Raw genomic sequence first — 13,476 nt, 5'->3', positions numbered from 1 at the left:
CCCAAGCTGTAAAAACCACCCAGATTTCAGGCTCCACGAAGTTGCTGCTCAAACTGTCAAGTCACATCTCTGGGTGGGACGTTCCAGTGAGGCCAGTCACCTGTTACCTGTCAAGATGTGGATTCAGTCGTCCGTGTGAAGTTATATGGCTTGTTGGGCAAAAATGGGGCGTGGAAGACCATCGGAGGGGCGAGGAACAGACCACCTCCTTGGCCCCATCTGGAGAAACATGTGAGTCAATGAGAGAAATGGAGCACCAAAGCGAACCTTTGCGATTGGCTGATGCGCATCTATCCAGGAATGACGGACCACCGGAGGCTGGGTTTGGAGAGGGTATAAAGGCCACCATCGGATTTTCTCCGACATCATTGCTGCTGTCTTTGGGATCTAGACTCTGTGCTGCTTTGGGGTAAGTTCCTTCTCTTCCTCCCCTCTCCTGCCTTTGTCCGGATAGCTGGAGATGTCTTCCGTGAGGAGAGCTGGTCTTGTGGGAGCAAGCATGACTTGTCCCCTTAGCTAAGCAGGGTCTGCCCTAGCTGCAAATGAATGGGAGATTAGAAGTGTTCTTGGCCCACTCATGGCTCTCACCTTGATCTCCTCCGACTCACAGGACAACGTTCCAAGGCCTCTGACTTACTTTGCATTTCAGATTGGCTGCTGCTCACAATGACAACCGCTCTGGAGAAGGCACTGGCTACCATCGTCATCACGTTCCACAAGTATTCTGGGAAGGAAGGCGATAAGTTCAAACTCAACAAGAATGAATTGAAGGAGCTTCTGATGAAGGAGCTTCCTGCATTCAGTAGCGTAAGTTTGCCTCCTGGCTACGCTCCTTTAGGGCTCCAGTGGAAAGCCACAATGCTAAGCTCTATTGACCTATTAACACAAACATTAGGATTAGCTGAAAAATGGATGGCGCTTACTTAATGCCAAAGGGCTTCATCAAGTCTTGTTGGCATCAAGTCTTGTCAGCTGGGGCTCAAATCCAGATTTAATTCAGCTGCAAAGTCCTTGGCACATGCATGGAAGATGTTTTGAATGAGCGCATCTTACAGGTTTTAATGGATGATCAAGATTTCTGTCCCATTTGAGATAGTAACCTTTTCTCTATATATACACACACTCAAATTTGGACAAGATGTGGGAAGTTCTTGCTCAGGAACCCTTTCTGAATATACATGTGGGCTGAATGCAATCCACGGAGATGCTGTTTGGGGTCTCTCTGGATGGGGTGCAAACTTATCCCATGCAGGGCAATATGGTCTTTGTGCTTTTGAGCTATTTGTAACAAGAGCTGGTGCTATAATTGCTGTATGCAGTTTTAAGTTGTACTATTCTTCTAGGTTTCTGGTTCTATGCGGATTATTTCATTTTTATATGGTTTTAATTGGCAAATTATAAGCTGCCCTGGGGAGGAGAGCTGGTCTTGTGGTTGCAAGCATGAATGTCCCCTCTGCAGGGTCCACCCTGGTTTGTTTTTGAATGGGAGACTGCATGTGAGTGCTGTGAGATATTCCTCATAGGGGATGGGACCCCAGCTCAGTGGTTCTAGAGTGTCTGAAGGTCCCAGGTTCACCCTCTGGCATCTCAAGATCGGGTGGAGAGAGACTCCTGTCTGAAAGCTTGGAGAAGCCGCTGCCAGTCAGTGTAGACAATCCTGAGCTAGATGAACCAAGGGTCTGACTCAGTATATGGCAGTTTCTAATGTTCCTAGGACTGTATGGCCAAAAGGCGGGGTGTGTGCATGTGGAATATCTTAAAATTAAACATTGAACCTGCAATCAACCGGCTGTGCTTCTGGTCCAAGGAGGTTGGCAAACCATTGATAGGAGCAAGGAGAAGGGGAAGGTTGAGCAAGTGCAAAGGAAGACAGGAGCTACGTGGAGATGCTTCCTTGCCTCCCTCTCAGGGTGGGCTTCACCATGTCGCTTTCTGACCCTCCCAGAAACGAATGGACCCCACAGAATTCCAGAAGATCATGAGTGACCTGGACCACAACAAAGACAACGAGGTCGACTTCCAGGAGTTCACCTGCTTCTTGGCGTGTGTGTCCATGGGGTTTGACGAGTTCTTCCGGAGCTGCCCCAAACTCCCACTCCCCGGGAAATAAGCCCCTGCAGTGCCCCGATGGCCATTAAAAGATGCTGTTTTGACTAAGCCCGGCTTGTCTGTTCTCTTGTCCTCGAGGGTTCTATCTTGGGGTGTCTCAGAGGGATGGCTGCCAACAGAAAGGTGGTTTAGTAGCTAAATTTGGGCAGGTGGGAGGCAACTCAGATAGACAGAGTGTTTGCAAAGCCGCTGAAAGGGTCAAGTTACCCCTGCTAACTGAGCAAAGAGAAAACCTTTTAAATGGCGATTCTCTTATATTTAGCAGGGGGAGAGCAGCTGGCCCTGTCCATCCCCAACACAGCATCCCTCCAGTGGCCATTGCTGGTGTCTACCTTATGTTTCTTTTTTAGATGGTCTGGCCTTTGGGCACAGGCAGCCATCTTATTTATCTGTGTATTGTTTATTTTTCTATGCAAACCACTTTGAGAACTTGGGTTGAAGAGTGGGATATAAATATCTGTAGTGGTAGTAGTGTCTGTTTTTCTGTGAAGACCCCCGTGCACAGACAGACAGTGCAGACTCACTGCACCAATAGGGCACACAGAGTGTGCACACTGTGCACAGACAGGCAGACACACAACTTGAGACGCCACAAAAAACGAACTGCGTTGGATATGAGAGGCCCAGGGATCAAAGAGAACTTCCGAAATACGTGGGTGTGTCCCTTTCAGGCTCCTGCTAGGCAGGTTCCAGCATCAAGGCCTGAGGCTGCGTATCCAGTTAAGTCTGGCATTGCTCCTGTCGAAAGAACAACCTTGAAATATTCCATCCCAGGGAAGGGCTTGGGTTGTGGGTGGGTTTAAGGAGGCAATCCAGCCCTATACAGCTCTGTGGTACACGCTTTGGATGCAGAAGTGAACCGCTTAGTATTAGCACTACTCACATTTATATATGCACTGTAGGATTTTAGAGCTGCAAGGGACACTTGGAGGTCATCTAGGCCAGCCCATGGCTCAGTTCAAGAAGGTGCTACAGCACCCCTGAAAAACAGCTGCCCAGCCAGTGTTTGAAAAGTTCCAGCTAAAGGAGAGGCCATCACTGCATGAGGCAAGCGGTTCCACGGTCCAACAGCTAGGAAGTTCTTCAAATGGTCTAGTCTAAATCCGATTCCTTGTGATTTTCCAGATAGCAGGGGTGGAAAAGACCCTGAGACACTTGAAGGATCACTGCTAGCTAGAAGCAGACAATACTGAGACAGAAGGACCAAGAATCTGATTCAACGTAAGGCAGCGTCATATGCCCAAACAGATATTGCTTTCAAGTAGATGGGATGGGATGACCTTGAATCATCTTACGCCTCTGTGTGTGTGTGTGTGTGTGTGTGTGTGTGTGTGTGTGTGTAAATATTTACAAAAAGGAAAGAATACAAACACACACCAAATCACACACGTATCACATACATCTAGATTAGGACATCCATCTCACACACAAATTATTTTCGTCAAAGGACGAATATGCAAAGAGGTTTGCATATTGCTGGCAAGATTGCCCTAACCAACATATTATTCAGATTTAAGTCTTCACAATTTTGTGGTTCTTGGAATACTTATGCCAACTTTCCTAAAAAGGCCTTCCAACGTCTTATTCAAGGATTCAGTATGATTCTACATCAATCAATCCTTATTACTCCCATAAACCAGAATAAAGTATAAGGGGTTATTACATACGACAAAGATACAGAGGGATAATAAAAGTAAGAGTACATGAAAAGTACACAAGAAACCTCAAGGCATAAAATGATCCCACATTAAATAGTTAAAACTTGATAATTTCTTGATAGTTTATCAGAAACTTGATAATTTATCAGACTCAATGGCAGATTACCGCATAGGCAATATAGGCAGCCCCCTACGGTGGGAAATCTTGGGGAGCAGCATCTTGGAGGGAAACTTAATTCTTTCCCCCACAACCTTTAAAAATGCCGCTGTGGAGCAGCAGAGGCTCTGCCCACCTCCTAAACCACGGCAGGAGGCGAGGTCGGGCACTGGAGGATGGCAGCAAAAGAGGTCCTCACTCAAGCCCAGCTTACTTGCAAACGACACAGAGCAGGCAATTTCAGGCTTCTGTGCATGCATGAGCGTGGGCAGAAGCCCGAAATCTCCCGCTCTGTGTCATTTGCGAGTCAGCCTGGCTTGAGTGAGGACCTCTTTCGCTGCCGCCCTCCAATGCCTGACCTCACCTCCTGCCATGGTTTAGGAGGCGGGTGGAACCCTCTGCCACTACACAGTGGCATTTTTAAAGGTAAAAGTGTTTCCCTCCCCCCCAAGACCCCTTACTCTTGTCCCTTGGGTGGCAAACCTTTGGCTGTCTACGGGCAGCAACAAAATTAATCCACCCCTGATCAGACTAACTGCAACATCTCAGATAAACAGAAACATAAGGTGCTAATGAAAAAGAAGTTGACAAAGCAGAGAAAAACTGTTACAGACTTTGTAATACACAAAGTATATCTATAACCGCCCGCAATTTCTTTTAAATGAATCACCTCCGGCACCTTTAATAGCAGGAGAGAGAATGTCCGCAGATCTGTTTGGTTATTTTGCGAGTGCTACAGGGATGGAGCCTCCTAATGGCGCAGCGGGGAAGTGATTTGCCTAGCCAGCGAGAGGTTGCAGGTTCGAATCCCCACTGGAATGTGTTTCCCAGACTACGGGAAACACCTATATCGGGCAGCAGCGATATAGGAAAATGCTGAAAGGCATCCTCTCATACTGTGTGGGAGATGGCAATGGTCAACCCTGCCTGTATTCTACCAGAAGAAACCACATGGTTCTGTGGTCGACACCAACGTGATGGCCCAACTTTACTTTACTTACAGGGATGGGGAAAGACACCCTGTGTCGGAATTTGCCTTATTAATAGTTTAATGACTACTAACTGCTCCGGTTGCATCGAATCCGATTAACAGCAGAGGGCTACGTTTAAAAAGGGATCCAGTCCTTTCCTCCTACAATTTCTTCTGGGGAATGGATTCGTTTTGGGCGAGGCTTGAACTCAGAACCGGTTGGGAGGAAAAGAAAATAAGCTGGCCCCGAGCCAAAGAACCGCGGGGCAGAACTGGGCTGGAGCCGGAATTGGCTGCCGCAGATGCAAAGACTGTGGATTGGTGGATGCAAACACACACACACACACAAACACACACACACCTGGCTCTTGTCTCCCTTTCCCTGCCATCACGGAATCTCCCTTCCTGCTCGTCGGGGTAAGTGGCCCCCGCTTTTCCCCCCGTCACTATTTCTCTTTAAATCTTGTTTTTTTTAATAGATGCAAGCGTGCCGAGATTAAAAAGCAGCGGTCATTCCAGATGTGCAGTGTTTCTGTCGCAGCGGGTCCAGCAGGGGTGGGGAAGGCAAGGACAGCTAGGCTGGGAGTCAGGCCCACAAATTTTGGCCTCGGTACCATCCCAGGGGTGAATGCTCAGAGTGCTCGCGCACTCTCTCCTGGGAGAAAACGCTGGAGGACATCATGCCTGCCCGTTTTCATTTCCATTCCTCTGACAGCACAGATAAGATTCTCTCATGGTTTTTGTGCGTTCCAAACTTTAAAAAGCTTTTAAAACGCTGCTGCAAATTTGGGCGTTGCAGGCCCGACAGTCAGGACGATGAAGGCACGAGAACACACTGAAAGTCTTGCGATGCTTTCGTCGTTTTTCCACCTCTAGGGGTGTAAAGCAAAAATTGACAGGAACATTCCCCCTGCCCATGGTACTGACCACTCCAGCTGGCCCATGGATGGAGTGTTTGCTAATTTTGCCCCCAAACCAAAGGGAGGGCTCACCGCTCAGTGGCTGATCACCTGTTTTGCATGCCAAAGGTTCCCGGTTCAGTCTCCAGCTAAATGTTCCAGCTAAAAGTCACAGAGCTAGAAAAGAGCCTGAGGCCCTTTGCCAACCGATGTAGTCATTGCTGGACCAAATCAGTGTACAATCTAAATGTTCACAGTGAGAGGCAGCTATGGGTAATGGGTTGAAAATGTGTAAGTGCGGTTACAAGTATTTCAGGCTTTCTTTGAGTGTGAGGTGAACTCAGGTTAAATCGAAGGCTTCACAGAGCAGGTGAGTTGATGGCATTCACATTGCGGGGCTGAACAAAATCCAAAAGCATCTCACAGGTCAATGAGGAGATCTCTATGGGAGGCCAAGTCCTAATCCTGTTTATTTGCCAATTCTGCCTTTTCAGGGACCAAAATGGAAACTCCCCTTGAAGAGGCTCTGGAGGTTATGGTTGCTACCTTCTATAAATATTCCTGCAAGGAAGGCGACAAGTTAAAGATCAACAAGGCCGAGATGAGGGAGTTGCTACTTAACGAACTACCCGTCTTTGTCAAGGTGAAGCCTTGCGATGGAAGGTTTCCTTTTGGGGTCAAGATTTAGGGGATGGATTCTGGCCTCCCCTCAAGTTCTCTCTGATCACCATCTCTGGAATCAGAAAGGAATTTCACTCACAGTTCCAATTGGCTAGTCACGGTATCCTTGGCAGATTCCTCCCGCCTTGTCAGATTGTGTCTGTGTGTACGCACACATACACACACAGAGAGAGATTATGCCTGCGGCTTGGCTCACTTGCTCAACATATTTGAAGATCTATTTGTCCCACAGGTGTGGATAAACCTAGTTTGCCACAGTAATGTGGAAAAACTGCCCTGGTACACACCCGGTCGCTACCTCTTTACTTATTTTAAAAATTGGAGTCAAGAGGCCATCTTGCTGGTGCCCCAGTCATCTGCTGCCGGAGGTCACAGTCTCACTTCGCCTCATGTAAGGGCCGCTCCTGCAAGCATGGACATGCAACTAATGTCGTAGGGAAGGGATTTCAGCGATCCCCAATTATAACAGAGCGAGCATGTGCGAGAAGAACCAGGCCCACTAGGAGCATCTTGAGACAGACATTTAAGTTTCAAATACTTGTAAAGGTTTATTAAGGAAGTAGATTAGATTTGTTTTATATTTTTAGCTTAATATTTTTATTGTCATTTTATGGTATGTTTTGTAACTTCTGTAAACCGCCTTGGGATTGTTTTGAATGAAAGGCAGTATAAAAATTCAACAACAAATAAAATAAAATAAAATAAAATAAATCAACGCTCTGGGAGTTGTATCTTCAACAACCAAGACATCAACATTTCCCTAAGCTCTGCTCTGCCTTCTCCTCCCTACAGGGCAAGATTGACGAACGGGGTTTTGAATACTTGATGAAGAAACTAGATGAAAATGGAGATGAGGAGCTAGATTTCCAGGAGTACGCCGTCTTCCTAGCTCTCACCGCTTCCCTGTGTGACGAATTCTTCCAGGAGTGCTCTGATGTTAGCAACCGGAAGATGTGAGGCCGACTCTTCTTTTTAAAAGTTATAAAAATAACATCTACTTGGTAATTAACAGCAACGCACAGATTGTGTCCCATGAGCAAGTCCAACTGAAGGGAACCACCAACATGCAGATGTTAAATAAGCTCAGAGAGCATTCCTTGAACGAAGAAAGTCCAGATTCACCCAGGCAAATATTCCTAGAAAGACTGATGGGTTACTGTTGGATGAGGAATATTTGGGGACCTATTGATGAAAGTAATAGATGTTACGTTGAATAAAAGTTTCTGGTTTGGCTAATCCCTTTGAGAGTTGGAGTTGACGTGTCAGGTTTTCAGAGAACATGGTGCACCAAACTCTTGCATACACAATAACATAAGAAGAGCCTTGTTGGATCAGGCCTATCGAGTCCAGGATCCTGTATCCCACAGTGTATCCCACAGTGGCCCACCAGATGCCTCTGGGACTCCACCAAACCAAGAGATGAAGGCATGCCCTCTCTCCTGCTGTTGCTCCCCTGCAACTGGTCTTCGGAGGCATCCAGCCTCTGAGCCTGGAGGTAGCCCGTAGCCATTGATAGTCTTGTTCTCCATGAATTTGTCTAAGCCCCTTTTCAAGCCATCCAAGCTGGTGGCCTTCGCCACATCCCACAGCCAAGAATGACCATCACCATTAATTCACAGAGCAGAATGTAGTGGGATTTCCAGTGGTGCACAATCTTGAGTCTACGGGCCGGGACTAAAAAGTGTGGTTGCTGTTTCCAAGGGGGCCTCTTTGGCTGTTACACCTGACTGATTCGACCCACAGAAGCTAGATTAACAGTTAGTAAAGACGGTTGGAGGGACATTTACATACTGTCTAGAAAACTTGAGCCACAAATTTGATGGGCAGTTTCTAATGAGTGTGAGATTCACAATCGGCCGCATTCTCGGTCACCCAGTTTCTCTATGCTTTCTGACGCTAGTTGTGTACCACGTGACACTCTCCCAGTTATGTGTTGCAGGAAGCAGGATCCCATCCAAAGTTGCAGGAGGAGAATTCTTATTTGCCAGCAAAAATACAACTGTTTTCTGTAGAGTTCCTCCTTTTTTACTGCAAATATTCCAGCACTCTGGACTGAGTACCAAAGCACGCGGACATAAATGAACATATGAAACTGCCCAATACTGAGTCAGACCCTTGGTCCATCTAACGCAGTATTACCGACTCTGACTGGCAGCATCTCTCCAGGGAGATACCAGGAGATACCAGGCTTGAGTTTGGGACTTCCCGCATTTAAAACAGGTGCTCTACCCCTAAGCAAAACACTCTTCCATAGGAACATAGGAAGCTGCCTTCTACTAAGTCAAACCACTGGTCTATCTAGCTCAGTTTTGTCTTCACATACTGGCAGCGGCTTCTCCAAGGTTGCAGGCAGGAATCTCTCTCAGCCCTCTCTTGGAGATGCTGCCAGGGAGGGAACTTGGGACCTTCTGCTCTTCCCAGAGCAGCTCCATCCCCTGAGTGGATTATTTTCCAGTGTTCACACTTCTAGTCTCCCATTCATATGCAACCAGGGCAGACCCTGCTTATCTAAGGAGCCAAGTCACGCTTGCTACCACAAGACCAGGTCTCCTCTGACTAGGCCCCGGGATTTAATTCCTAAAACAAAAGCCCCAGCTTAGAAGTCACAATGTACAAAAGCCCCCGGTTCTTATTGTGTTATTTATTTCTGATTGATTAATGTGTACTATTGTGATTTAGTTCACAAATATGCCTTTAACCAAAGCAACATCCATCTTTCTTTCTTTCTTTCTTTCTTTCTTTCTTTCTTTCTTTCTTTCTTTCTTTCTTTCTTTAGCATTGCATTCATGTGTTCAGGCCGAGGCAGCAGTTAGATCAATTCTTTCTAAGCCTAAAATGCCAGCATACCACCACTTCCCAGCCAGCTTCTCCCTCCCCTGCAGGAAACCACTGATATAATCTGGAAGCTCAGCTCCTCTGCTCTCATTGCATCTGTTTTGCAGAGCGGTGAGGACCATTGAGAGCTGAGGTTCCTTAGAAGAGGAAACTTGTGGTCAGTTGTTTGCTAACAGCAAAATGAAAAAAGGGGCATTGTAGAGCAGGGGAAAGAGAAACCTTCAGCAATATGGTGTGCATGTGTAAACTCAGTGCAAAAACACGGGAGGAGAGCTGGTCTTGTGGTAGCAAGCATGAATTGTCCCCTTTGCTAAGCAGGGTCCACCATGGTTTGCAGTTGAATGGGAAACTACATGTGTGAGCACTGCAAGATATTCCCCTCAAGGGATTCTGCCGCTTTCGGAAGAGCATCTGCCTGTTTGCATGCAGAAGGTTCCAAGTTCCCTCCCTGGCAGCATGTCCAAGGTAGGGATGAGAGAGAGATCCCCTTGTCTCCAGTTACCATAGGTACGTCTGGTGGCGACTTGGAACGAGGCCTTCTCTGTAGCTGCTCCTGGCCTGTGGAATGCACTCCCGGCAGATATCTGTAGTCTGGGCTCGTTGTTGGCCTTTAAGAGAGCCCTAAAGCCCTAACCCCTGCTAACTGAGCAAAGAGACATCTTCGTAAAGTGGAAATTCTCTTTACTTAGCAGGGGGAGAGCAACTGGCCCTATCCAACCCCAACACAGCATCCCTCCAGTGGCTGTTGCTGGTGTCAGACCTTACATTTGTGAGCCCTTTGGGGACAGGGGACCATCTTATTTATGTATTTATTTTTCTATGTAAACCGCTTTGAGAACTTTGGCTGAAGGGCAGTATATCTACGGTAACTTGTTTGACCTGCCTTCCAAGGTTTTTAAATTGTTCTTAAGTATTCTTAATTGGTTTTAAATCACTCTGACCTATTTTACATTTGTTTCTCTAGTGTTTTAACCTCCTTGTTTTAAATGCTGTTTGTTTTTGGATTTCCGTTGTTGTGCCTTTTGTCATGCCCAGAGCCTTTGGATGGGGCAGGATAGAAATGTAATCCAATAAATAATTTAAAAATAAGACCCTGCTCTCCTCCCTTCGACTTTTCAGTCCAAGTTGGCAAGTCTAACTCGAACCATTTTCCTCTTGGCTTAGGCAGGTTTGCGACTGAGAGGCGGGACAGCATTGGACGGAGAACAGAGCATTGCAAACCAATTTCCCCCCTGCCTCCATTCTTTCCAACAGAAAAGGCATCCCATAATTCAGAATGGGCTTGATTTCCATACTCCTTCCTCTCTGCCTGCTGCTATGTTGGTTTGGGGTGCTGCTGTGTTTATGTTGGACAGAATCTACATTTTTTTGGGGGGGAAACACACCACACACACTCATTTTCTTCCATTACATTTTTTACTGCTCCTCTAGCCCAAAGGCCTACAAACACCCACAGAGAAACAACCATGGTCCTGTTTTCCTACACAAACAGCTTGTACTCAAAATTTCCATAACTTTTCCCCCAACAAAGCTGACACACACACACACACACACACACACACACACCGCCCGCTTTGCTCTGCCTTCTTATACAACCAGTTGGTTAACTTCCCAACTCCATCCCCCACAAGGAGCCCATCCGGTTCTCTGAGAGCACTTAAAAGAAATTAACTGCAGATTTGGCTGGTTGCTCAGTGAAAGCGGCTGTCTTTAAGAAACTCTCTCTGACTTGGGCGCAAAACGCCATTGAACTCCATGGAAATTATGTCCGAGTAAACCTGCCCTGTTGTATTTGGTAGATGAGTTCTAGCCCCAGGGAATTGAAAGAGAAAAACAGCAAAGAAAAAGAGAAAACCAAGCTACAATTTGCTCTGTCCGAAAAAAAGAGACAGGGAACTTATTTTAAAGGACTGTGTTCTGCTTTTAGGAACATAGGAAGCTGCCATATACTGAGTCAGACCCTTGGTCCATCTAGCTCAGTTTTGTCTACACAGACTGGCAGGGGCTTCTCCAAGGTTGCAGGCAGGAATTTCTCTTTCAGCCCTATCTTGGAGATGCTGCCAGGGAGGGAACTGGGAACCTTCTGCTCTTCCCAGAGCCGCTCCATCCCCTGAAGGGAATATCTTACAGTGCTCACACTTCTAGTCTCCCGTTCATATTCAACCAGGGAGGACCTTGCTTAGCTAAGGGAACAAGTCATGCTTGATGCCACCAGACCAGCTCTCCTCTCCTTTTCTGCAGGAGAAGATTTTAATATCTGGATCAGATTTATGCTACTAATATTCATGTGTTGTAAGTGCTAAGTGTCTGTTTCCTGCAAAAATAAAACAGTTTTCTGTTTTCTCTCAAAATCTTGGATTGCTGTTGCCAGTATGTAGACCAGTGGTTCTGGGGGTCTGCCAGATGTTGATGAACTACAGCTCCCAGCATCCCTGGGGCTGGGGATGCTGGGATTTGTAGTTCATCAACATCTGGCAGACCTCCACCTTAAGAAGAACTGGTATAGACAATACTGAGAGAGATGGTCCAGTGGTCTGACTCAGAGACCTGTGTTCCTAGGTCTAAAAGGACAGAGTCCAGAGGCCTCTTAAAAACTCACACATTTCTTGCTTCATGTTTGCGTCATGCAGAAGCTTCGTATCTGACAAGGCGCCCTAGAAAGCTGTTATGCCACAAAATATTGCTTAGGACTTAAAAGTGCCACCCGGTGTTTAGTCATTTTGAAATAAAAAGGACAAACCTCAGAGCCAACTGTTCATTTCCATTCCTCTGACAACACTTATAACATACTCTAGTTGTTCTCCTGTTTTTAAAACCTTGAAAAGTTTTAAAAACACCGCTGCAAATTTGGCCACTGTCTGCAGACCCGATGGTTAGGATGATGAATGCATGAGAACAGACTGGAACGTTTTGCAATGCTATCGCCTCCTTTCCATCTCTTGGGGTGTAGAGCAATACCAGTTGGACGGGAGCAACAGCAGGAGACAGGGCGTGCCCTCACCTCTTGCCTGTGGGCTTCCCCGAGTCATCTGGTTGGCCACTGTGGGAAACAGGATGCTGGGTTAGAGAGTCCTTGGGACTGGTCCAGCTGGGCTGTTCTGATGTTCCTATGTTCTTAAACATTAGCATCCCCCCCCATGGTACCGACCCCCACAGCTGCCTCATGGACAACCCTGAAACAATCTCCCTTTTTGCTTACTTCATGGGCAACTGTGAACCTTGGAGTAGTCAGGAGGAGTGCGAAATGTGAGAAACTGGTTTATGGGAATACAGCTCCCCGACACCTGATGGGAGAGAGAGACAATGAAGGAGTGTGGTAGGGTGCCCTACTCCTGAAGCAATGCTGGGTGTGGACCCAAATCAGGTGTGATGCAAGCAAAGGGTGTGGGTCGCCTTTTTTGCTCCCAGGACATGCCTGTGCCGAACATGAAGGCTCACAGGCGTCAGAATCTGCAGGCAGCCGCTGCAAAAGGCAGACCAGGACAGAGCAGGAGGCCCTAAAAGTGCTCCCGATTCATTCACCGGCCCTCCAGAATCCTTACGGCGGGAGAAGTTCCTGGTGGGTAGATTTATTTTCCTTCAGGGAGGCGGGGGAGCATTGGTGCACTTCCAAATGCACCGACTGGGCTTGTTGCAATAGCTGCCAAAGGCGCCGTAAGTGTATTGGAGGGAGAGGAACTGAAGGAGGGGTAGTGCTTGCTTATGTGTCAATCTTGGGGTGTCAGGATTGGAACCGCTTCTGCAAAGGGGCATACGGATAGCCTTGCTGGATCAAACCAAGGAGGTACCTAGCCCAGGCTCCTGTTTCCACCAGAGGACAGCCAGAAGTTTCTTGCAGATCACCCAGGAAGGGGATAGGGTTGTAGTTCAGTGGGAAAGACTCCTGCCTGGAACCTTGGAGCGCTGCTGGTGGTCAGTGCAGACCATACTGAACTGGACGGAACAAGTGTCCAACTCGGTCGACAGCGGCTTCCTATGTTCCTCCAGTTGCTCAGGGACTCAGTATGCCATGACTGAACCCATAGCCTGAAATGGCAATGGAGAATGAACTGGTACCACAGGGAAAGGGGGCAGAGGCCCTACCTGGAGATGCTTCCAGGGACCTGGGACCTCCTGCATGCCTAGCAGATGCTTTTCCACTGAGCTGTGGCTCCATCCTCTAAGGTG

At 47.3% G+C, this 13,476-nt stretch overlaps 2 protein-coding genes across 2 annotated transcripts; both read left to right on the top strand.

Moving 5' to 3' along the window:
* The first annotated feature begins 271 nt into the window (after nt 1–271).
* On the top strand, nt 272–2,110 carry LOC128337215 (protein S100-A4-like). The gene is made up of 3 exons (XM_053277966.1): nt 272–409; nt 650–807; nt 1,946–2,110. The coding sequence occupies exons 2-3, from the start codon at nt 667–669 to the stop codon at nt 2,108–2,110; spliced, it is 306 nt and encodes a 101-aa protein (XP_053133941.1). The 5' UTR covers nt 272–409; nt 650–666.
* Nucleotides 2,111–5,252: 3,142 nt separating this feature from the next.
* LOC128337214 (protein S100-A2-like) lies at nt 5,253–7,647 on the top strand. The gene is made up of 3 exons (XM_053277965.1): nt 5,253–5,311; nt 6,288–6,436; nt 7,267–7,647. The coding sequence occupies exons 2-3, from the start codon at nt 6,296–6,298 to the stop codon at nt 7,429–7,431; spliced, it is 306 nt and encodes a 101-aa protein (XP_053133940.1). The 5' UTR covers nt 5,253–5,311; nt 6,288–6,295; the 3' UTR covers nt 7,432–7,647.
* The last annotated feature ends 5,829 nt before the right edge of the window (nt 7,648–13,476 follow it).

The sequence above is a fragment of the Hemicordylus capensis genome, chromosome 14 (genome assembly GCF_027244095.1).
Source record: "Hemicordylus capensis ecotype Gifberg chromosome 14, rHemCap1.1.pri, whole genome shotgun sequence".
NCBI lineage: Eukaryota > Metazoa > Chordata > Lepidosauria > Squamata > Cordylidae > Hemicordylus > Hemicordylus capensis.
This window is presented reverse-complemented; position numbering and strand designations above follow the sequence as displayed.

What these genes read in the sequence shown, in the direction of transcription:
- LOC128337214 (XM_053277965.1), top strand. Translation starts at nt 6,296, where the DNA reads ATGGAAACTCCCCTTGAAGAGGCTCTGGAGGTTATGGTTGCTACCTTC. An exon ending in AACTACCCGTCTTTGTCAAG is followed by an intron (nt 6,437 to 7,266) that starts GTGAAGCCTTGC and finishes TCCTCCCTACAG; the next exon opens with GGCAAGATTGACGAACGGGG.
- LOC128337215 (XM_053277966.1), top strand. Translation starts at nt 667, where the DNA reads ATGACAACCGCTCTGGAGAAGGCACTGGCTACCATCGTCATCACGTTC. An exon ending in AGCTTCCTGCATTCAGTAGC is followed by an intron (nt 808 to 1,945) that starts GTAAGTTTGCCT and finishes TGACCCTCCCAG; the next exon opens with AAACGAATGGACCCCACAGA.